The 25,689-nt window shown below is 37.0% G+C and overlaps 1 protein-coding gene across 6 annotated transcripts in view; it reads right to left on the bottom strand.

Annotated features, from left to right (window-relative positions):
- The window catches only part of GABRG2 (gamma-aminobutyric acid type A receptor subunit gamma2), a gene marked incomplete at both ends in the record, with an annotated part of 86,237 nt that extends 64,376 nt beyond the window's left edge, over positions 1-21,861 (bottom strand). For all 6 annotated transcript variants that reach the window (XM_079773105.1, XM_079773108.1, XM_079773106.1 and 3 more), the window contains one exon: positions 21,755-21,861. In XM_079773105.1, coding sequence (XP_079629231.1) covers positions 21,755-21,861 — 107 coding nt within the window. The remainder of the gene's footprint in view (positions 1-21,754) is intronic.
- Positions 21,862-25,689: the final 3,828 nt, after the last annotated feature.

Raw genomic sequence — 25,689 nt, 5'->3', positions numbered from 1 at the left:
TCCACTTATTTATGCATTCATTGGTTGATTCTTGTATGTGCCTGGCCTGAGGTCGAACCCACAGCCTAGGCATATTGGACGACACTCCGACCAACTGAGCTACTTTACTAACTAGTTTTCCTAAGGTAAATAATAAAACCAACACTAACTACTGGTAAATATTCACTGTGTTCTAAGACTAAGTTGTGGATTCACATACATTTTTCCACTTAATCCTTAAAACACTGATATTTCTATTATTATCCCTATTTACATACCTGTGTCAGAGAAATACATGTATTCTGTCTTCATGATGCCAAACACCATTAGATTTGAAGGAAAACAATGATATTTACCAATAGTCACTTTAGGTTGCCAAAACCACAATGTCATACCATTATGCCGCAAGGCTTTGAAACAGGATTTGGGGCCAGAGAATCTGCCACTGGACATTCATCAAAAAAATAGGATCAACCAAAATGAATGGTTGCTTAAGCTAATTTTCCCTTAGGGTAATAAATTAGTTTATGCCTGAGCTCAATAAAAGTATGGCACCCTCAGCACAAAGTTAATAACATTCGAATTTCATAAGCTTGCCATTGCAGATAGCAATGATTTGATTTCCCCACGCTGAGGAATAAAAGCAGAGCTCACAATTTACACTTAATGGATGTGATAAGATGCCTCACTAAAACAATTTCTGGGCTTAGAAAGCAATGAACACTGCAGGGGCAAGGCATACATGTAAGTGAGGTCATTTTATAGGGTTCCTCCAGCCACTGCAAAAGGTGGATTTTAGTAGAAAGTATAGGAACAGGTATGTACTAGTAAGGTGAGTAGATACCATCAGAGGTCATAGGTCTCAGAGTCTGATCATGGGAGGAGGGGCCTCTGTCTGTACGCTCTGGACTCTGGAGGACTGGGAGCTTTTGAGGGACACTGGTGGTGTTCAATGAGTAGGAGCATTGGGGCACCCATGGCATTTCCATACAGGGCCTTTAGTAGCCTTTGGGATTCTATACCTCCCAGGAAGGACATGCATATACTGCACAGAACCTCTTGGGAAGGTGCTCAATGCACAGGTGATCATTATGCAAATACAGTAGAGTTAGGGCAGGGAAGTAAATCACTAAGTATCAATTCTGATACTGATTTATCCTACTTATAATTATTTCCTTAGCTCATGCCTAGGTCATTTTTTTTTAATGTTAGAATAACAGCTGTTGCCAAGTGTGTTTATTTGACTCAGTGCATTATCAGAACTGTATATTTCCAATATATGCAAACTGTGTATTTTACTAGCAATCACAAATGGCCCATATAAAATAAATGTGTATGATTTTATTAGCTAAGATGAACTTTATTGCAAGAATTAAGGCATCCAAACTAAATTGGGAGGCACTGGCATATATAATTACAAAGCCTATCTCATTTTGAGTGTCATTAGCCTGAATACTTTGAAACTAATATGTTTGTTTACAGTTTTGGACTATATTAATTATTTAGCCTAATTTCATTTCCCACCACTGGTATCAAAGATGGAATCACCTTCTCAAAAAGCATATGGGTTTCACAAATACCAAATGAAAATTGGGATAATTAAGAAGATGAGGAGGGAAAGTGTGGAGAAGGCATACAATATTCACTGGGAGCAAGAGGTATAAACAAGAAAAGACCATCAATATCAGGTCATGTTCTAGGATTATCACTGAAGTCCATTTTCTCTGGGTTAGCCCCCTTTTTGTAGTTTTGTTATTATTTCTTGTTTGTTTTAGCCTTCTTAAATAAAAGTGGGAGAATGTGGAGCAGCTAGGACTCCAACGCTATTGGAGGGACAACCTTTTGGCATTATCTTCTAATAATGAGCATGCAGGTAATCCAATCACCCAGAAAGGCCATCCCTAGGTTTCTAAAAGAAATGCATGCATATGTCTACTCACAAACATGCATAAGAATGCTCACAGTTGCATTATTGGTAATATAAATGACTGGAATCCAAATCAAGAGAAGAATGGACAAATAAATTATGGTATATTCACACACTGAAATATTATATGACAATACAAATTAATGAACTACTGCAACATGCAGCAAAATGGATCTGAAAACTAAAAATTTGAGCAAAAGATGCTACACATACATATGAACACATACACAGTATGTTTCTGTTTTTGTACAATTTAATAAGGAGCAAAATTCAACCATAGAACTGAAAGTCAGAACAAAGATCCCTTTGAGGGAAGAGTAATAGGCAAGGAATTGAGATGGGCCTCAGGGTGTTTGCTGGGATATTGGCAATATTTTATTTTCAGATGTGGTTGGTGATTATATGGGTTTTTATTTCAATTTGTGATAATTCATGAAGCCATATTTATGTATTATGAATTTTTACACATGTTACCTCACGTTAAAAACAACAAAAACATTTAAAAATAGGTTTAGGTGTGAGAGTTAAAAGAAGAACATTATTAGGTCCCTGAGGGCAAGAAGTGTTTCTGTCTTCAACAACATCTTTTCCAAACCTTTTCAAGTGCCTGGCACTTGATAAGACAGCAACGGAATGATTTTCAGAGTATTAAATGAATCGATGAGAGTATGGGTTATTTTTAAAGATTCAGTTTTGGTGAAAATTAACTTGATAAAACTCACTCTTTACAAATATACATATCTTAAGAGTTGCAGCTAATATTGAAATGAGCTGCCTATATAACATGCCATCATGTGATTGCCATCAATACTTATGTCCTATTAAGCTTACCCCATATTAATCTTTTCCAAAGTTGAGGGTACCTGCCCCTGATTCCCAAGACAATTTTAAATGTCACATAGGCATAGCATTAAAAGACATGAAAACACATAATTAGAAAAACGTTCCCTTTTTAGTTTTTTTCAGCACCTCTAATTATATTAAGGACAGAGTCTCATTATATTTGCAATTTGCCTTTAACCACATTTTCCAATTTGCTAACCTAATTTCTAATGATAGCCAAATAAAGCTCAGCACTTCTTATAGAAAACAATATATAATTACAACATGATCACATTATTCTGGTTTCATTGTATTTACTTTGTAGTTGTCTTCTGTTATAAAAAGTAAAACTGTGGAAGTGGCCAAACTTGGGTAACAACCCCTTATAGATTTAGATGTCTTCACCCTTCCATTAATCAGCGTGTACTTTAGACTCTTTTGTGCAAGATGCAGTCACAGATGGGAAGAAGTGCAAACTGCAATATTGGTATCAAAACACCTCTCATCTATTTGAGGAGACAAATACCTTAACAGCTAGAAAAATGCAACACACATAATAATATAAGGCAATAATAGAAAAAACATTGTCATAGGGGAGACTATGACTAATCTCTGTCTACCAGCATCTCCAACTTGCTATTAAGGTTATTTCTATCAGTGTGACTCTGTATTCACTTCCAAATTTCAATTTATGAGGTAAGAGGAATTTTTTTTCTAGAACATAAAACATTTTGAGGGGGAGAAACCAAGATGGCGGCATAGGTAAACACCTAAACTGCTGCCTTGCACAACAATATCAAAACTACAACTAAAAGACAAAACGGACACGGTCCAGAACCACAGAAAAGCTGGCTGAGTGGAAATTCTACAGCTAGAAGGAAAGAGGAAAGCACATTGAGACTCAGAGGAGCTACAAAAGGCTGAGGTACAGAGACTCTCGCGCACGGAGAGGACTGTCGGCTGAGTGCACAGGCGGCTGAGTGAGCGGCTGACTTTCTAAAGCAGGAGGGAGATGTAAGCTCCCGACTGTGCTGAACTCCAGTCCTGGGCAAAACTCTGGGAACCCAAACTCATTCGGGGGAATCTGGACTGTCAGGAAAAGAGAAAGCACACTGAAACTCAGGGGAGCTGCGGAAAGCAGAGGTCCAGAGGTGCGCGCGTAGAGAGGACTGACTGCTGAGTGCACAGGTGGCTGAGTGTGAGGCTGGCTTTCTCAATTGGAAGGGAGACAGAAGCTCCCAACTGCGCTGGACTCCAGTTCTGGGCGAGTTTCTGGGAACCCAGACTCATTCGGGGAGAAACTGGACTGTCTGGCAGTGGGCGAAACTCGAGGGAAGCTTTCTCTCAGAGGTGCTTGCAGCAATTACCGAAGGACACTGAGACCCAGGGCCCTCATAGGGCAGGGCTGACGGGAAGCCAAGGCTGTCTGCTCCACCCTGAGACTCTGCCCCATCCAAGTTGAGCACAGAGGCTTTTGCAATTTTGCAAGTCTTGTCTCATAAGGCTGCCTCCAGCACAGAAGTTCTCCCAGTGTAGACACAGCTGGTCCTCACAGCCAATTGGCCTGGAGGTCAATTCCTCCCAGTGATACCAACACCAATCAACACTTAACTACAACAAGGCTGTGCACACAGTCCAAAGGGGTGCACCAAGAGTGTCCACCTCAGGTAAATGGGGAGGCTGAGCCACTGGGCCATATAGGACACCTAGCACACAAAGCTACTCTACCAACTCAGGGAAGCAGCGAAAATGTGGAGACAAAGAAACAGATCACAAATGGAGGAAAGCAAATGACTAGATATAGAGTTCAAAACCACCGTTATAAGGTTTTTCAAGAATTTCCTAGAAAAGGCCAATAAATTTAGCAAGACCTTCAAGGATATGAAAAAGGACCAACTAGAAATTCAACATACACTGACTGAAATAAAAAATATTATACAGAGACCTAACAGCAGACTAGAAGACCACAAGAATCAAGTCAAAGATTTGAAATACAAAGAAGCAAAAAACACTCAACCGGAAAAGCAAAAAGAAAAAAGAATCCAAAAATTTGAAGATAGTGTAAGGAGCCTCTGGGACAACTTCAAGCGTACCAACATCTGAATTATTGGGGTGCCAGAAGAAGAGAGAGAGCAAGATGCTGAAAACCTATTTGAAGCAATAATGACAGAAAACTTCCCCCACCTGGTGAAAGAAATAGACTTACAAGTCCAGGAAGCTCACAGAACCCCAAACAAGAGGAATCCAAAGAGGACCACACCAAGACACATCATAATTAAAATGCCAAGAGCAAAAGACAAAGAGAGAATATTAAAAGCAGCAAGAGAAAAACAGTTAATTACCTACAAGGGAGCACCCATATGATTGTCAGCTCATTTCTCAACAGGAACTATGCAGGCCAGATGGGAGTGGCAAGAAATATTCAAAGTGATGAATAGCAAGAACCTATAACCAAGATTACTCTACCCAGCAAAGCTATCATTCAGAATTAAAGGTCAGATAAAGAGCTTCACAGATAAGAAAAAGCTAAAGGAGTTCATCACCACCAAACCAGTATTATATGAAATGCTGAAAGGTATTCTCTAAGAAGAGGAAGAAGAAGAAAAAGGTAAAGATAAAAATTATGAACAACAAATATATGTCTATCAACAAGTGAATCTAAAAATCAAGTGAATAAAAAATCTTATGCACAGAATAAACTGGTGAATATAATAGAATCAGGGGCATAGAAAGGGAGTAAACTGACAATTCTCAGGGGAAAGGGGTGTGGGAAGAGACTGGACAAAAATCGTACACCTATGGATGAGGACAGTCGGGGGGAGGTAAGGGCAAAGGGTGGAGTGGGGACCGGGTGGAGGGGAGCTATGGGGGGGGGGGAAGAGGAACAATTGTAATAATCTGAACAATAAAGATTTATTAAATTAAAATAAATAAACAAACAAACAAATAAATAAATAAATAAATAAAACTCCTTAGCCTGGCAAAAAACAAACAAACAAACAACAAAACATTTTGGGGAACTGCTAAAAGTTCTTATTCCCTCTTCTAGGAAATAGAAGGAAATATAGTACATATAAACATTTAAAATAGTTCACTTAATTATAGGGAGGTCACAGGTGGATAGCAGAATCTCTGTACTTTCTCATGGTCCATGAACAAAAGGTGAAACTATCCCAGATTTAAAATAGTTTAAAGGTCACTGAGAGCTGTGGAATAAAAATGAAGGCTGATTCTATTGCATGAAGTATCTACATATATTTAGATGTATATTTACCTGTATCAAATTCAAATATATTAAACATATGTTGAAAATGAATAATATGTTAGGTACGTGTTTAATCTTAAACAAAATTGCAAGCTTTTTCTCCATTTTTAAATTTCCACTCGCAATGTATGAAAGTTCTAGTTGCCCTTCATCCTTACCAACACTTGGTCTTGCCAATATTGTTTTTACTTTGCTCATTCTGATAGGTATATAATGTTATCATACTAAGGTTTTAATTTGCATTTACCTAATGCTATTAATGTTGAGCATCTTTTAATGTGCTTATTAACCCCTCAGTAACTTAGATGAATTTAAAAGCACCATGCTGAGTGAACTATATGATTCTACTTATATAACATTCTTGATAAGAAAAACAACTACAGTGAGAAATAACACACCAGCTGTTGCCAGAAGTGTGGGAGAGAGTGTGACTACAAACAGGTGGCAGAGGGAACTATTTGTGGGGAGGGGTGCTAGGACTATTTAGTATCTTGACTTGGGATACTGAACTACAAGAATTTACATGTGTGTTAAAATTCACAAAACTGTATACCAATAAAGGTCAATCTTTCTCTATACAAACTGAAAAATAAAAGCCCAGTCAGTGTGGCTCAGTGGGTGAGTGTTGATCTATGAACCAGGAGGTCATGGTTCGATTCACAGTCAGGGCACATACATGCCTGGTTGTGGGCTCAATCCCCACTGTGGGGGTGCAGGAGGCAGCCAATCCATGATTCTCTCTTCATTGATGTTTCGATCTCTCTCCCTTCCTCTTTAAAATCAATAAAAGTATATTTAATAAATAAATAAAGAAAACAAAGCTATCATCTTGTAAAGTGAATCAGTGAATTTTAAAATAGTCTTTGACATGAGATTTTGATGAAATTCCCTGATCTAAAGTATGAGGTAATTGAGTAAAAATTTAAAAATCTCCTGGTGAGAAAGAAAATGGTATTGGGGTTTCTTTTCAATTTGGTACATAGATTTTTGTGTCTTTTTCAGGCTTATATGGGATATTACCCTCCCTGGTTCTGCTGTACACAAATTAACTCCAACAATGTATGCTGTGGACAAGAAATAAGTGTGCTTTTGTTAATTCTCTGAGAATTTGTTAAAATTTTAAAATTAGTCATTCAAACAATTGCTCCCAAATCATATTGATTAATTTGGAATTTAGGAACCTTCTTTGACATTTCATAGATACAAAGTATTTATGTTCATAAAAATATACCAGTTTAAATACATTAGTTACATGTAGTGCAATAATTTCATAACAATTGCATAAAATAATTACTATGCTTCAAATAACTAATTCTTGATCTTGATAAAATTTTGTGACTATATATATATATATATATATATATATATATATATATAAAATCATATATAACTATATAAAACCATATATATGTAATACTATATATAACTCTAAGGAAGCTAAAAGTCAACCATTAAGTTAATTACCAAGCAATTGAATATAGACAGGTAAATTGCAACCCTCACCATTTCCCAGATTATCAAGGCACACTTCTTCCTTAAAAAGGAAACTGATTCAAATCCCTTACTGAAATATAATTCAAATTCTTCACTATGGCTGCAAGGCTGTGCAATAGGAAGCAGCTTTTTGTCCCCCAAAGCCTATATCCTGACGTCTTCATCCTTCATAATAAAAAGGCAATATGCAAATAACCATCACTCCGCTACGCCCACGATTGGGCGGTGGGAGGCTGGGGGGTGGGACTCGGGGTGGCATATCCGGCCATTGAGAGGCGCGGGACTCCTGCCCCCCCTCTGCCTCTCAACGGCTGGATTGGCGGCCGCTGAGGGGGGCTGCCTCGGACACCCTGGACACCCAGCTCCGCTGCCATCGGAGGCGGGGAGCCGGTTGTCCGCACCCGGATCCCCTGCCATGCTCCCCTTCATCAGCGCCTCAAGCCCCAGCAGCAGCCGCAGCGGCTGGGGATGAGCTGGGGATCCCAACAGCCTGGCAGCTCAGTGGTGGCGGCGGAGGCAGCATTGGGCCTGGGGACTGGCGAACAGGCAGAAGATGGCCCTGATCGCAGGAGGCTAGGCCTAGGGACCCTACCCGCACGATTGAATCGTGCGCTGGGCCTCTAGTTCTTAATAATTGTCTTCCAGCCATCTGGGACATCTTTTAGTTCCTTAATCAAACCAGGCTTTTACTCCTTTCCGGGTCCTTGCAACCTACTGTTATCAATGATGACAAAGTTCTTCCCCTCAGTTTTTTCCGGGCTGATTTTTTCATCTCCTTATAATCTCAACTTCTTATCCATTATTCAAGAGTCTTTCATGATCATCTATCATTTTTATTGATTTTTCTCCATGACACCCCACTTTTTTGGTGATTTCTTCAGCATTGATCATATTTAGAAGTTTGTTTACTGTCTGCCTGTCTTCAAACTGCAAGGTCTAAGGGGATTAAGAAGATGTCTGTTTTTCTCACTGTTTTATCTCTAGTACAGTGCAAAACAAGTATTAGGAATTCAATAACTATTTATGGCAAGAAGGCCAGAAGCATAAAGAAAGAAGTTTGTCCACTTTGCATTGATTTTTATTCCACATTTAACATAACTCAACAAGAGTCAAATGATATCCCTTGTTAGCCCATTTAATAGGGGAAAAGGACAGAATCACATAAATTTGTGGGTTAAAAATGGTTGAATATAAAATGTGTATCTAATTACACAACTTACTTAAATCAGAGATAATAAGTGAAACAAATCAATATAAAGGTAGAACACTGCTGATTAGTAAAAGTATGGTTACGATATATAACATATTTTACTATCTATAATAATAAAAGCATATTATGCTAATTAGACCTGACATCCCTCCGGACGAAGCTGGGGCTGTGAGGGAAGCCCAGGTCCCAGGTGCCTGCTGGCAGCTGGAGGGAAGCCCGGGTCCCGGGTGCCGGAGGGAAGCCGGTACTGGCAGCGGGGGAAGGAAGGCCTACTCTTGCATGAATTTCATATACCAGGCCTCTATTATTAATATAATATAGTGTATGTTTTTTAAAACCATGTCTTTATTCTAGATTACAAATTCCACAGAAACAAGGACTATTTTTGCCTTGTTCAATGCGCTTTTCTGTATCAGGTATAGTTCCAGGAACACAGTGGATGCGGATTAAACCAAATGTGATTCACAAAATAAATAGGAATTAAACAGGTCACTATTTAGATCACCTAAATCAGAGTGTGCAACCTCTCTATCTCCAATTTTCTGCTTTATATTCATCTGCAATTTTCTGATCAATTGAATTGATACTTAATCATCTATTAAGAATATGTTTGAGAGATTATACTTAAAGTCTGAAGTCAAGGAGAATAAAATTGAATGAGGAAATCTCTCCTTCCCCCTGTGATTCTCTGCTGAGTTTACTTTGATGCCCAGTCATCAGGGAAATTGATCTGCAAAAATACAAATGGCAGCAGGTCTACAAAAAGATGCTCCTGGCATGGACCTTGGAAATTCTGTTCAGGGCCTATTGCCCACAAGGGTACCTGGAAAAACCTAGTCACTGTGATGGATGTTTCTAGCAGTATTTGAGTGCCAAGATATCCTTGGTTTTATGGCACTGAGATGACTTTATTTCCTGTTTATCTTAATATATAAAGGATTTTTTGTCAAGTGACGTATGATATGAGTGGAAAAAAATTTTAATCTATTCAGAGTCACTTTTCCTGTTGAATATTTTTCATGCTCTCAAAAATATTAGCTTAGTTTAACTTACTGTGATCTCTCCTTTTTAACCACAAACAGAAAATATTTATAATAAAAATATCTCACAGATCCTAAAGCATCTCTCAGATAAAAATTCTGTATTAAAGACTAAAAAGTTTAAAACAAAATGGAAGAAGGGTTAGAAGCTCTTAGGGTAGCTGGAAAGAAGTTTGGAAAATAATGCTGATATTTATAGGAATCTAATGAAATACAGTGAGGTGACAGTTGACTTGTGTCTGAGAGAGGGCAGGAGCTGATGCTGGAGAGGTTGTCAGGGATCAGATCATGAAGGACCATATTGAGTGATCATATGCCCAGTTTGCCTGGGAAAGTTCCAGTTGGCACCTGTGGGTCTGACATAATTATTCATAATGATGTTCTCTTTCACTAAAAAAGTACTCCATTTTTGCACAATAAATATATGGTCATATTGCCTACAACTCTAGATAAGACAATTGGATCTTAGGAAGAAATGGGAGTTATTGCAAAGCTCTAATACAACAATATAACATGACCATATTTATGTTTTAAGAAGTCATTCTGAAGTGAAATTGTCTTTATTTGCAGATGACACTATCTATATATATAAAAGTCCAAGTGACCGTTAAGACTGGACAACTGGATGACCAGATGACTGGCTGGTAGTTATGATGCCCACTGACCACCAGGGGGAAGACGCTCAATGCAGGAGCTGCCACGTGGTGGTAAGTGCACTCCCACAGCCAACCTCCTGAGGCAGTCCCTCTCCCCAGCCCGCCCGATTGCCTCCATCACTGGCCAGGCCGAGGGATCCAACCTGTGCATGAATCTGTGCACCAGGCCTCTAGTTATATATAAAAATCACAGACTCTACAAAAACTATTAGAATTAATTACTAGAACTAATACCACAGGATATGCATTAACATGCAAAATAAATTGCTTTTCTGTATAATAATGATAAACATTTGGAAAATAAATATTAAAATAGAATAAAACACACAAGATACTTAAGAATAAACTTGAGAAAAATGTGCAAAATTTTGACACTGAAATATACAGTAAGTTAGTGAGAAAAATGAAAAAAATATAAAAACAAATGGAGAGATAAATTATGTTTATAGATTGAAAGACTTAAAATTGTCAAAAATATTTATATTTTCTAAACTGATCTGTTTATTCAGTACCATTTCAACAAAGATGTTTTGTTCTGGTATAAATTAGCAAATTTTCTAAAACATATAAGGATATAAAAGGTTTAAAATAGACGAATTGGTCTTGAAAAAGAACACGTGAATATGTTGCATGTTTCTTACCTGATTTTAAGATTTACTATAAAGCTACAATGATCAAAGTTATACCGTGCTGACATAAGCATAGACAAGTAGATCAATAAAATGGAATACGGAGTCCAGAAAAAGACCTAGACATATATGCTAATAACATTTTGGCAAAGTTTCTGTGGAATGTCAATGGAAAAAGTAAAACCATTAAAAAAAATGGGGCTGGAACAATTGGATAAATGCATGGGGAAGAATGAATATCAACTTCTAACATGTATTATATAAAAATAATAATTTGAGATGGACCATAGAGCTACATGAAAAACCTATAACTACATTGCTTCCAAAAAAATATGATAATATCTTTGCATACTTAGGGGAGGGAAAATTTCTTAGAGAATACAGAAAAAGAAAACTCACCATTATTAAAAAAAAACGACAAATTTTACTTTCTAATAAGTAAATAAATAAATAAATAAATAATCAACCCCAAAATGGGAAAAATATTTTCACTATAGATATCTGCCATGGATTTTTAAGTAAAATCCTTAAAGTACTTCCTCAAATCATAATAAAATAAAATACAATAAAATAAAACCCAAAACCTAATAGATACAACTTTAGCCCCACAATAATGGCTAAAATGCAAAAGACTCTAGAGCTTTTAATGAAACATCAAAAGGTGACAGATTTGCATGTGTGTGCATAAGGACAGGACACCTTGCTTTTAGAATGCTGATTATTTGAAAGGACCTAAATGCTCCCTTGCTTATTCTAATTGAATAAGATGATGAAGGGGGATACTGAAAAAAAAAAAAAAGTTAAAACTATTTTTAAAAATTAGCTGGCAATTTATTAGTATACTATAGGCCCGGAGCCTGGATTCATGCACCGGTGGGGTCCCTTGGCCTGGCCTGTGCCCTCTCGCAATCCAGGACCCCTTGAGGTATGTCGGACTGCTGGTTTTGGCCTGATCCTGCAGGCTAGGCCAAGGGACCCCACCAGTGCACACCGGGCCTCTAGTATGCATACAAGATCTTTGGTTAATCTCTTCCTGCCCTCCCTCCTTCTCCCTTCCCTCGAAGATTCATCAGTCTGTTCCATGTTTCCATGCCTGTGCATTGAGCATCTGCCCCTGGTGGTCAGTGAGCGTCATAGCTACCAGTCAAAGGTTGCTTAGGTTTTCATATATATAGATAATTACTCTGATCTATACTTCTACCAAAGATTATAATGTATCAATACTGAAAAATTACTGAGGCACTAAAATCTTGTTTTGTATGTATTTTAATAGCCATATGCAATGTATTTTGCACTTAATTTTAAAAAGCTTCAAAATGTTCACTGTGTTTCTTTATCCTATTACATCTAAGTTTTCAAGCCCTAATATTTCTGAAATTAATTGAAGCTCACAACTGGTATGTATATTTAATGTGGTTATGTTTTTTTGTTTTGTTTTATAGTTAAGAATTTTTATATTTAGAATTAGGCAGCTGGACTCAGTTTAGATGATCTCAATTTTGTTGGCAACATCCAAAGCATCATAGTCAGGAGCCAGTCAAACATATGCCTTCTTCTCTCTATCAGGCCTGATCAGGGTGTTGACCTTGGCCACATCAATGTCATAGACCTTCTTCACAGCATATTTGACCTCGTGCTTGTTGGTCTTGACATCCACAATGAACACAAGTGTATTGTTTTCTTCTATCTTCTTCAGGGGGAATTTGATGATGGCATAGTGATCAAGCTTGTTTCTCCTGGGTGCGCTCTTCTGAGGATATTTGGGCTGCCTTGGGAGGCTTAGTGTCTTTGGCCATCAGAAGGTGGATGATGTGCAGATCTTTTTTGTGTGGCTGCAGATGCCTTTCAGCACTGCTTTCTTTGTCTTCAAAGCCTTTGCTTTGGCTGCAGCTTTAGGAGAGGAAGGGGCTTCCTTCTTAGCTTTTGGTACCATCTTTGTAAAAAGCGCAAGGTGGTTATGTCTGTGTTGTTTTCCCCACTGTTTGACTATATTTGACTACTTAGATTGACAATGACACCGAGAAGGTGAATCAGTTGCAGATAATGAGGGGGTGGGGAATAGATCATTTTTATGCATGTAACTTGAATACCTATAAGATAGGGAGTAAATGGAGCAAAAATCCATCACCTGGAATTGATTTGTAAATTTAGCCTATGTTAAAGTAGTGTCATATATGACCATATTGCTTTATTTAAATGTTTTAAATATAGTCTTTGTTTATTATGTAGATGATGTTTAAAATACTAAAGAAAAAATATAGTTTTCAGAACCTTAAAAAATTACATCACTTTTCTACTTCTTCAAAATACCATTCATTTTTAAGTGAAAATCTCTCCAATTGAAGCTAAAAAATTCAGCAAAAACTATTATGACCAAGAAAAGTGATGGACTATTAAAAATCAACCAATTAGATGATTGTAGGTCAGTTTCAGCAGGATTGTGGATCTTCGTTTCTCTGTCCTTTGCTTTCACTATGCTAGAGAGCTGTTATAGCACCATGTGACTTTCTCATGTGGTATTTACCTGAGTTAAAATTTAATAATTATTTGTACACCTCTTTGATCATTGCTATCTCCTGAGATTCAAACTCCATGATGGCAGAAATCATGGCTTCTGCTGCCTCATAATTATACATCCAGTTCCTAGCACAGACCTAGCTGAAACACTGAACCTAACTATATTTTGTATCTAGAGTGGCTCTCCTCAAATGTATTTCAAATGTACCTCAAAAGCAGCTTATAAAAAAGGACTGATAACCTTCCAAATATAACATAAATAAGAGTCATGCACTTAGTTTTCTATAAAGACTACATTGGCAAGTTCTATTCAGTTTGTTTCGGCCATTTTATTTAAATACTTCCAAATAAATGACAGAACCCAGTATGTATTTGTCTGACTAAGCACATTTTGGTTGTACAACTAAACTTGAGTTTGTGGCAGGGTTTCCGTAATTACAGAGATCTTTGCTTTAAAAGACTTCCTTGTTTTTCTTACTATGTTATTTGGGATTCATACAGTTTTCTTTATGAATGGGTGGAGAGTGTAATATCAGCACTACTTATTTAGCATTTACATAGCACTTTATCTGTAAGAGTTATACAATGAGTTTCATAATGATATAGAATTATTACCATATTTTGTACTCATATCATAAAAGTATACAAATTAATATGATTTGAAGTTACATTTTATTTTACCCTAATGTGTAACTTAAAAGAACTTTTTATTTCCTCTTAAAGGATATTTATTCTCTAGAATAATAAAAACATGCATAGCAAATAGCATTCCACTAATGCAAACTGAAGAGGTCTTTTATATCTCAAGACAATCCAACTATTTCCTTACTTTTAGAAAGAAAAGGGCTGACTGTACCTGTATGATATGGCATATAGACTAAAGTGAAACTGTGGAGGCTAAAATCTGCTTTACAGATAATATTCAAGGAGCTGTGGACAGTCCCTTAGGCTCTTTGTATCTCATATTTTATAGCCATCATCTTCTTTATCTAACTCATAAGCTATAGAGAGAATAAGAGCATGCATGTAAACATTCTCAGAAAAAATAAAGTCCCAGTTTCTAGAATTTATATCTTCTTATTCCTTTAGAAATTAAGCTTGATATTAAGTTATCACATGCCAAGTTATCAAAGCAGTTGCATGTATAATTGAGGTGATTAAAAACATCAACCTTAAATATCTACATATCGAAGCTACAAATATCCAGATGTTAAAGTAGTAATATTATTTCTATTTTAATATTCAGTATAGTTGCCTTGATTTTGTCTTTCACTTTTCAAAGGATTTTTTGTAGGAAAACTGCAACAAATTATCCTTAAATTTACTCAATGGAGGGGCAAGATCTCTTCTTTGAAAATGGGGTGACATGCAGAAGCTAAATGACTGAATTGCAGATTAAACTATGCTTTATATACACAGACTTAACCATTAAGAAAATGTACTTTCTAAGTATAATATTGGTTTGGGATCTAAATAATGCCATTTAACATGTTTTTAAACATATTAAAAAACAAATAGTGGATTATTCCTAAGCATTTCTGCTTAGAGCTTTCAATAAAAATAAGATAAATTTAAGAATGGTATACTTGATGGAGACTGAGGATCTCAAAACATGCTACTATATAGATTACTTTAATTTCTTCAGTGGGTTCATTGGAAGTAAGGTATCTTTTCTGAATTCTACTGTCTAAAGATAGAAGCAAATAATTATAAAAATTAATGCTGATAAATATAGATAATCTAGACTAGTTAAATACTCTTGTGAGAAAAGAGTATTGATAGGGTAAAACTGGTAAAAAAGTATAGAAAATAATTAGTGACAAATCTAAAATGTAACCCATTCTCATGATCACTTGGAAAAAAATATATAGTGACTCCAAATAATCTTTTACTTATACAAAAAAAGGCATATTTAGAAAAGGACACACTGAGAAAGAGTGGCTGTGGCCCGAGAGATAAAACAAAGAGGTGGTAGGCCTTCTGAGGCCCTGCTGGAGAATTAAGGGGTCTGGATAAAACGGTGAGAAGTTCTGTGTGAGTGAGTGATAGGGCCCACAGGAAGGAGAAACTTCAGTTTGATCAGCACTGTTGATAGGTCAGGGGAGGGATTCACAGTGACCTTGCTGATAATTTTTTAGGGGACTCCATTAGTGCTGCTGACTGGAGTGAGAGCAGCTCCCTGGTTTCTGGAAGGCACCCACTAGGGACAGGGAACTGGATGCCTAGGATGGGATACACACACACACACACACACACACACACACACACAGGCACACACATATACTTATACGTGTATATGTCTTTATCATTAGGCATCTACATCTATCTCTATCCACAAATATACTACTTTACCACTTTATTACTTTATAAAATAAATTTTATACTTCTAATTATCTGTTGCTTTTAAGCAGGTCATTTAATCTCTCTGTAATCTTGATTTCCTAATTTGTTAAATGTGGTTGACAATAACTACTTCACAGATGTTAGTAAAAATTAAGTGTATATAATAGATATTAATCATATATTAATTCATTAAAATATTTCATATGTTAAATATATTATTTATATATACATTAATTAAAATATATATTCTATATTAATATTTATATGTAAAATTTTGGTTCAGTGTGTATGTGTGCATGACATGAGTAGCTTTGAATGTCTGAAATTGATATTATGTTGTGACTATTTACTTTCTGATGTAGGTATTCAGAACAAATCACCCCAATATGTGCTTCTGTGGTATGTGGATTACTTTGAGCTAAAGGAAACTGAGACCCTCTGGGCTCAACAGAAATTTCTACTCCTTCCCTTTCCCTAGATACCTAGAAAAATTTGAATTAGAGGCCTTTCCCATAATAAGAAATTACCAGAGATAAGCTTTTGTGATCTATCATAGAGCAGGGCAAACGATCAGTTACTGAACATCTACTCTTCTTGTTGTCTGACAATGACCCTCTGAAGCCCCAAGGGGCCTTATCTCATCCTTAGTTCAGAATATCATACATACTACATTTTCCCTTTCTGTCTCCGAAGCTCTCGTGTATGTGGGGTCTTTGACCCTCTCAGGTATGTGGGGTTGTCATGGGTACATATGTCATTAAATTTGGTTATTTTCTCTTCTTCATTTGTCTCATGTAGATTTAATTATTAGACCAGCTGAAAACCTAGGAGAGTAGAGGAAAATTTCTTCATTAAACACACTAACTTTGAAGATATCACATAGATATAACCTAGTAGTAGAAGGATGAATTCTTCTCTTTATATCTGTTTGAATAAGTTATCATATCTGGAATGCTCATCCCAATTGAAATACTGAAATTTAAGCACATAAATTGTGCTGACACCCACGGTGGTCAAACAATTTTGGAACTGTGCTAATTATAACTTTTAACCAATTTTCTGTGATCTGTAAATTTAGCAGAAGTACTTTGGAGAAACATGCAGGGGAGGAAAAATAATTTTCTTTCTAACTCTATAGGTTCTTGGCTGTAATAAAAAGATGGGTTAAACAGAATTTTGGTAACATGTATAACCTCCTGTATGGATGGGAGGTATCCAGGAAAAATGAGTAGGTCCCTGGAATACCCAATCTGTCACCTTACATATCATCTCCAGCTAAAGACAAAAGATTATTTTAGGGGGAAGGCAGATATAGGAGGTTACCTAGCGAAGCACAGTAAACTGGAGGCATGGTTATTTTGAAGATCTAAATTCCTACCTTCTCAATTGATAAGATTTCCTACAGATTTAGTCATTCTTCTCTTCCAGGTACTGGGGAAGGAGACACTCTTACAAATGGAGATTTCCCATATAAATATAAATGGCTCTTCCCAAAAGGGTAACTTCTACTGGCTTTCAGAGCTTCTCCTGGGTCTGCTATTTATTAAAAATAATCAGCCTAAAATATTTTTTATGCTAAAGAGGCATATTATGGGATGGCAAAGTCTCCCTTTCACTATAGCTATTTGTAGTTAAACTGTGGAAAGCCTGTCTTGAAATGGCTAGGAAATTGTAACTGAGAAATAGCCACAACCTTAGTAATGTAATGTTTACAGCAAAGATAAAAGTCTATAAAGTTAGTCCTAACTTCATTTGAACTTGAGCAGAAATCCTTGCATGAAGCACATTTTTAAGATATGTACAACAGAGGCTTCAAACATTAAATATTCTATAATTCAATGTTTTGAGTAGATTAGCTCTTAGCTCTTCTAAATGGAGTCTAGCATATCAAGCAGATATTTATTTAACTAACTATTTAAATTAAAAGCCAAGTTTTAAATTCCTGCCTATGATCCAGATGTTTTGTCTACAGGGTAGTGGGCTGCTGGATTTTGGAAGAAATTGGTGACACTTTTTTGTGTGTGTGTTGTTTTTTTTTTTTTTTTTTTTTTTTTTTTCACGTAGATGTTTGACTCAGTGTAGATTATTTGCAATATTATGTCTACAACTAAGCAATTAAATTTGCTGAGGAAACATTTCTTTTTTCTAAATAAAACAAAGTGGAACATTAGGAAAGATAGGAAATAACAAGGTTGTCTGCAGAGATTAATGCTGTAAATGAACAGGGTTATAGTGAAGAGTCACAGTATTCCCCTACATGCATGTTAAAAGTTAAAAATTGAAAAACTAGTTAGGGGATAAAAAGCTTTAGCAGCTTATAAGAAAAGTCACCTGAAGTATTTCTGTTCAAGCAATAGAAAACGTTTACAAAATTGTAACTCAGTGTATTTTAAAATTAAGAGCTAGCACTTCAAGTAAGGGTTAGATTATCACAAATTTAAACAATTTCTCCTCTGCTCAATCTATCCTTTAAAATTAGTTCTTTATCACTCAAAGTATACTATAAAATCTAATTTTATTCTAAGAAAAAAATAAACCATCTTTATTTCTAGCATTTACTCCTGTTTACTCTAAATAATTTTCTGTTTTATCTCCATTTCTTTCTTCTTCTTAAGGTATTTCTACTCTGAGATGAAATGTAGTTACATCAAAAAAGTTTATAAAAGTAGGAAATTTGTCTTAAAACTTAAGTGTATGAATATTTGTATATGGAGTGTGTTAGGACTATAGGGACCTAACAGAGTGTATATAGTTTGAAAATTAAATTACATACACATGCATACATACCTTTAATGAGAGAAGTCTCTATTTATTTTTCAACCAATGTTTTTTTAATACATGAGGTGGGTTTACTAAAAATTTTATAGCTATTTCTGACCTGTTATGGTTTGTATAATATACTCAATGACTTATATACAAACAAAAAATTCTGAGGTGAAATTGACTCATTGTGCTCAGCTGATGAAAAAAGTGGCAATAATCCAAGCCCTTATAAACATTGAATATGGTGGCGAATAAACTTTGGAGATTAGTGAGGCATATACCACTTTTCTTCAATGGTGGCCCAAGGTACTTGTTGAAAATGAATACTCCTGGGCTACACCCCAGACATAATGGTTCAGAATCTTCCAACGTGTGGTCCAGGAATCTCCATTTTAGCACATTCTTCAGGTGAAGCTAATGACAGCACTATATACAAGATGACAGTTTAGGTAATTTTGAGTTTTAGAAATTAACAATTTCACACATAAGAAGAGATATTAGCTATTTATATCTATTTATATCTTCACTCCAACGCTTCTATTCCTCCTTAGGTGAACACAAACTAATGAATTTAGTCAATTTAATGAGGAGGAAAACATATTCTTTGGAGTTATATAAATGAAAAAGTCAATTAAATGTTTTTAAAATGTCCCTTAAACTTTTCAGGTGGTTCTACTGCCACTATTTACCCCCACAGCCTTCTTTAGATTGTCTCCTAGGATCCCACATTTTTCCAGTTACTTATGGTCCTTCTTTAGGAGCAGCTTCAGAGCAAAGCCTCGATTTCCATCCATCCCGATTCAGCCATGCAACTGGCTATTTTATGGGATTGCAGCAAACTGAAACTCTGATCTCATTCTCTGCACCAACCTGCAATGCCTTGTTTCTGTCATCACTGAGGAAATGTGAAATCCCCCTATGGGAGAGCTCGCATGGCATGTGGCTACCATTATTTAGAGCTACTTAAAATACTCTGCCAAGAATTGAAAAGTGAAATGTATTTCTAAGGTTTATATATTGGAAAAGAAAAAGTGGTACTGTTGCAAAAGAGTAAGACTTCTTAGATATTCTCCCTTTCACTATAGCTGTTTGTAGTTAAACTGTAGAAAGTCGGTCTTGGAATGGCTAGGAAATTGTAACTGAGAAATAGCCACTATTATGAGTAACTATAAAATTAAAGATTTTTTTTTGTTAAAGTAAGACCATTAGGATGAAATACATAAGGATGTCCTTATCTATTTAGTTGCAAAATTGTTTATTAAGATGGATGGAAGGTGAATAGGAAGGAAAGACCTATTTTCCTCTGTCTTGTGTAGATTTTAATCCACAGGTTTCATAAAAGGTAGGGATATAAGAATGATATTTTCTATCCAAAAACCACCATCAACTGTCTAATTTCTGAAACAAATTAAGAGCTACACACAACATTAGACAGAAAAACCTGCCTGCAAATTTTGAATAGGAAAATGTTTTTCCAGGATTCCACTAAAATGTATTTGCCCATAAACCATTTCCAGTAAAAGGACCTCTCCTCTTCTAAGAAATATACTTAATATTATATTCTTAATGAAAATGCACTCTATTTTTGTAGTGCAGGAGGAAAGTGAGAAAAATGCTGGAAAAATTAAGTAGGTCCTCTCTCTGCTTAGAAACTCCAAGAGAGGCTTTCACTCCTTGTTTTGCCTGAGTCTCTTCTTTATCAGAAATCTGTATCTTCCATTACCTGCCCTAAAAAATGAAGCATCAGAGAAGTTAACTCATTAATTTTAATAAAATCAAATAACAGTTTCACCTCCATCTTTCTTATCTCACTTTGTTACAACTACTACATAAAAGTGTCAACTCCCACAAAAATCATAAGGCAATGGCTTGATATATTCTGTAGCTACTTTTTTTTTCTTTTCTTAGAGGGGTGTAGAACTACCCTAAATATAGAGTTTTATTTCAAAATGACAATACAGGAGAGTTTAAGTACTGTAAATAGTGGATCTCTAACCTGCACTTGCACTTGGTCCTTGCTGGAAATCCTGAGGTGTGTTGAGAGGGGGGCGGGGTTTGGATGTGTAGGTGGGTAGATCAATGGTGAACTATAGTTGGAGGAATATTCCTCTGATACTTGTGGTGCAAGGAAGTTCAAAAAAATGTAGGTGAAAGCACTTCAGATCACACACCTGCTCATGGTTTTGGGGAATCCATACTTCCCTCCCATCTTTTCTGTTCAGTGAATCAAGGCTCTAGGGCATTAATGCATACTTCACAATGTTGGCATCACATTCCCCTTGGTTCCGCATAGTTTTCAATACTGCAGCAAGGCCAACTCTTTCCAGACTTATATTCCTCCATGCATTCATCAACTAGGTTCCTTAGCCCATGCCCCAGAGCCCCCCTCCCATCTCAAGGAGGAGGTAGTAATAATCAGAGTAGGGTCCTCGGATGTCATTAGTGCTCCATGGCTCTGTTGGCCTTCTGTCTGCACTATATGGATGTCCTGTGTGAATTTAGGGATGACCTATGGGTTAGACAAGCCTCTTTCCATTTGGCTGTAAGCGGAACTGCTGTCCCTGGTGCTGAACCGTGCTTGTGTGTCGCGGAGCCTGCTGCCAGGTCAGTGGGGCTGCATAGAAAACTGATCTTAAGAATGCCAAAGTGCAGGAGCAAGCAATACTTTGATGTTTAAGAACAGAACCCCTCCCCCAAACGTGTATCTCCCAGGTGTACGCCAGGACCTCATTTGCAGTATTCTCCTCTAGACCCCCACCCCAAACGCCTCCTCCAACATGGCCTCAAATGCCAGCATGTATCAGCACAGCCCACCTAGACATCATTTTGCAGTAATATCAACATGCTACTCCTCAAACACAAAGTCTTTAATATATTAGCTTTGCCACTCTAAGACAAAACAAAGCAATGCGATAAATTAATAAATAAACGAAAGTGACCTTCCTCTTCCCCCCCTCCCTTCCCCTCCCCGCACATTCACATCCCCCTAATTTACAAAGCCCCAAATCCTAGAAGAGTGTCTTAAATCTGGGTGGTCTCCGTAGTGCCACATCCTCACCCTTCCCCCACCTCTCCGGAGCAAAACGAAGCTGAAAACGGCACATCTTACCCTGGGTAGAGCGTTAGCAGGAGCAGGATCCACACCGTCATTTTCTGGGAAAATACAGGAGTGCAGTAGACGGAGCTTCCTGTGCTCCATATATTTGGCGAACTCATCGCTTCCCCCCCACCCCCTCTGCTTCTTGCCTCTCGGTTGCAGAAGAATCCCTCCCCTTTGTATTATTATTATGCTTATGATCTGGTGGTGGCTCCCCCCACCTGCCTCTAGTAGGTCCCGTCACTGGGGAGATATATTGCTACCAGCTTCAGGAATTAATATTCAGAGGGCAGAAATAAGATCAGCACACACGCTTGCAGATACCATCAGAGCGTCAGCTCAGGGAGCGGCTTCCAAGTCTGGGGGAATAATATAATTGAGGTAGGGGGAGGGTACAGGGAAAGACACTCAGAGAAAAATAAGGGGGGGTGGTGAGAAAGCAGGGACCCTGATATACACTCTCATGTCCCTCACACTCACACATACTCCTCCAGTTCCATCCTTGTAGGTTTATTTATTTACTTGCTTTTATTTTTCTTTTAAAGGGGACAGGGCTGTGTGTGTGTGTGTGTGTGTGTGTGTGTGTGTGTGTGTGTGTGTGTGTAAAAGACATAAAAATCACGAGAATCTCTGCGTGATCAACTATCACGCAGATTAACTGTGAGGTCAAAGTGGAAGCGATGCATACTGCTGCTGCAGCAGGAATTAACACATGCCTTGCGTCTCTCCAGTGCTTTTTAACCCTTCACTGCACGCACAAGTATGCAAGGCTGGCTTTCATCCCCATGAAAGCCTGGAGATGCTTTAGCAAACCCATAAACTATACACCAATGGCAGAGGTTTGTCTCCTCAGATCTGCCCAGAATCCTTGTTTAAAATCCAGCAGTCTTAGAAATCCTGATTACATTGTGGGGGGAGGGAGAGCCGAGTGGGGGGAGGGAGAGCCGAGTGTGGGGGAGGAATGGCTGTTTCACTGTAAAACCATCCTGTTTGAAAACAGATTTGATGGATTTTCAGTTTGACTGAAGGAAGCAAACATTGAAAGATTTGAAAGACATGAAGAAATTCTGTGTCCCCAGGACGCACTCCTCCCTTTTCTGCTCTCCACCCCCCAGTGAAAATGGAAAGACACAAACTACTTGAAGGTTGAATAATGTAATTGCATGGGGATAGCTGCCTGGGTAAAGAATATAAACCATAAAACAGGAGGGGGCTTTTTGAAGGGAAGTTGGATAAAGGGAGAAGGTCAAGAGGGCATTTTAACAATATAAAGAGATTTCTGCTGTGTAGGATTGACTTTCTTTCTTCATTCTGCTTTGTGACAATCCTGAAAATTTCTGTGGTGAATGAGTGGTGGTGAGCATACTTCCTTCTTACCTGGAATGTTACCATGGATACTGATACATGGGAGACACCCCTCTATGACAACCTAGTTCATCCATCACAGAGGGAACTCCATTCACTGACCACGGAGAAGAAAGTAGAGGTGTGTTTCAAGGTTCCCGTAGAGTCCAGTCCAGAGCAAAGATGTTCATGTAGAGATGCAGGTGAAGAGAACCAATTGGACTCCTTTCTGGAGCATAGCAGGAAGTTATATCAAAGCCAGTGCCTTTTCAATATGAACCGAGTCTTCCCAGGAGGCGACATGAATAAGGAGTCCAGGAGGTTTAGGAATAGAACCTGAGATGAGTAGGTCCACACTCCATCTCCAACCCTAAAATATACCCAAGGAAAGCAGAGATAATTGCTGGTGACTTCTGCTCATGACAAGAGGCTGAGGAGACACATTCTGACTAGGAAGCAAAAAGGGCCTAACAGACACACCTGGACACCTGCATGTCTTTAGAATTCTGCCTTAGACAGTTATTTATGGGATTAGCGAATAATCCAATTAAAGCAACAACAACATTCACTATCCAGTCAGTTTACTTCTTTCTATAATGATTTAATTGGAGGCAATACAAATATAAGCCCCTTTCTTTGTACATTTCTTGTTCCTTGCTGCACTGTGCGCAACTTTAGCCCTCCTTATATTTAAGCTTTGTTTGTTTGTTTTTACAGAAAAACCCCACAAAACTTAGGTGGCTTATGGCTCTATATTTATTTTTTTAGTGAGAGGCTCAAATTGAGGGCAAATCATAGAAACAAAGTAACAACCAAGAGGTAAAACTCCAAATTCACATGCAAACTGTCCTTAAATGTTTGTTTTGGGGTGGGAAAAGGGAAAAAAGACACCAAAAAATCCCAGAAGAAAGCAAAAACTAAAATACTGAAAAAGCTGAGCCAACATTTCAGCTGCCACTCATTGCAGGAGATAATGAGATTGGAGTTTGAATCCCACCAGAGAGAGGGTCTTAATAATAAGCATTTCAGACTTTCCTTTAAAACCCTGGAAGTACCATAACCCTTCTCTGTTTTAGAACTAAGAATTTGCTGGAAGCCTAAGGGCAAAACTGGAATTAATCTGGAAGCAGTATAAACTAATCCTGCACAAGATTAAGGTGATTTGTTAATATTTTAACTCCTGTTAGAACAAATACTGACATTCTTCAGAGTTGTACTAAAAATCAGAATGATGATAATATATAACATGTTTGACACATGGTAAAAAAAAAGAAATATACAAAGTACAGCATAATACACATTAAAAAATAGCAGCCAAGCCTGGTAAGTGTGGCTCAGTTGTTGAGTGTGGACCTATGAAACAGGAGATCATGGTTCAATTCCCAGTCAGGGCACATGCCAGCAGGAGGCAGCTGATCAATGACACTCATCATTGATGTTGCTATCTCTTTTTCCCTCTCCCTTCCTCTCTGAAATCAATAAAAAATATAAAAACTAGCAGTCATTATAAACCAACCAAACCTGAAATGCAACCAGCAAATAAAGACATTCAATTAACTATTTCTAATAGTTCAAGTACTTAAAAGAAAAATGGTCACGATGTTTATATGATCAATGAGAATACAGTAGAGAATCTCAGCAAATATATGAAAACTATTTTTTAAAAGCAAAACAGAGAATTCTAGAACTAAAATTTATAATGCCCAAAAGGACAAGTTTGTGCATGGGTTTTATTTTTATTTTTTAATATTTTTGAAATTACAGTTGACATTCAATATTATATTAATTTCAAGTGTACAGCATAGTCATTAGACATTTACATAACTTACAAAGTCACATACGGAGAAAAAATATTCACAATGAAAATATCTAACAAAAGGCCCTAGCTGGTTTGGCTCAGTGGATAGAGCATTGGCCTGTGGACTGAAGGGTCCCGGGTTCGATTCCAGCCAAGGGCACTTGTCCGGGTTGCGGGCTCATTCTCCAGTGGGGGGCGTGCAGGAGACAGCCGGTCAATGATTTTCTCTCATCATTGATGTTTCTATTTCTCTCTCCCTCTCCCTTCCTCTCTGAAATCAATAAAAATATATTTCAAAAAAAAATATCTAACAAAGGACATATATCTAGTATACATAAAGAAATTCTAAATCTCAATGATGAACTTGTAAAAAAACAATAAAATGGTCAAAATACTTGAACAGACTCTATGAAAAAAAGTCATGTGTGTATCTAATTAGTACATGGTAAGGTTTTAATAATCAACTTTCATTAAGGAAATGCAAATTAAAACGATAATGCTATCTTTTTATATGCACTATAATGGCTAAAATTAACAAAACTGATAACAAAAGTTACAAAATTAAAAATTTTTGAGGATATAGAGTAAACAAAACTCATATATTTTCTGGTGAGAATGTAAAACAGTTACAGCTACTTGCAAAATATTTTAGCAGTTTCTTACAATGTTAAACATTCTCTTTCCATATGACCAACTGATTCTTTCTCAAGATATTTATCAAAGAAAATAAAAATATGTGCCACAAACAAAGCACAGAACAAGAATTCTGTAGAAGATTTATTCAGTATTGAAACAATCCAAATAT

Source organism: Cnephaeus nilssonii (genome assembly GCF_951640355.1).
Source record: "Cnephaeus nilssonii genome assembly, chromosome: 5".
In the NCBI taxonomy this organism is placed as follows: Eukaryota; Metazoa; Chordata; class Mammalia; order Chiroptera; family Vespertilionidae; genus Cnephaeus; species Cnephaeus nilssonii.
The sequence above is the reverse complement of the archived record's forward strand: the minus strand, read 5'-3'. Positions and strand labels throughout refer to the sequence as shown.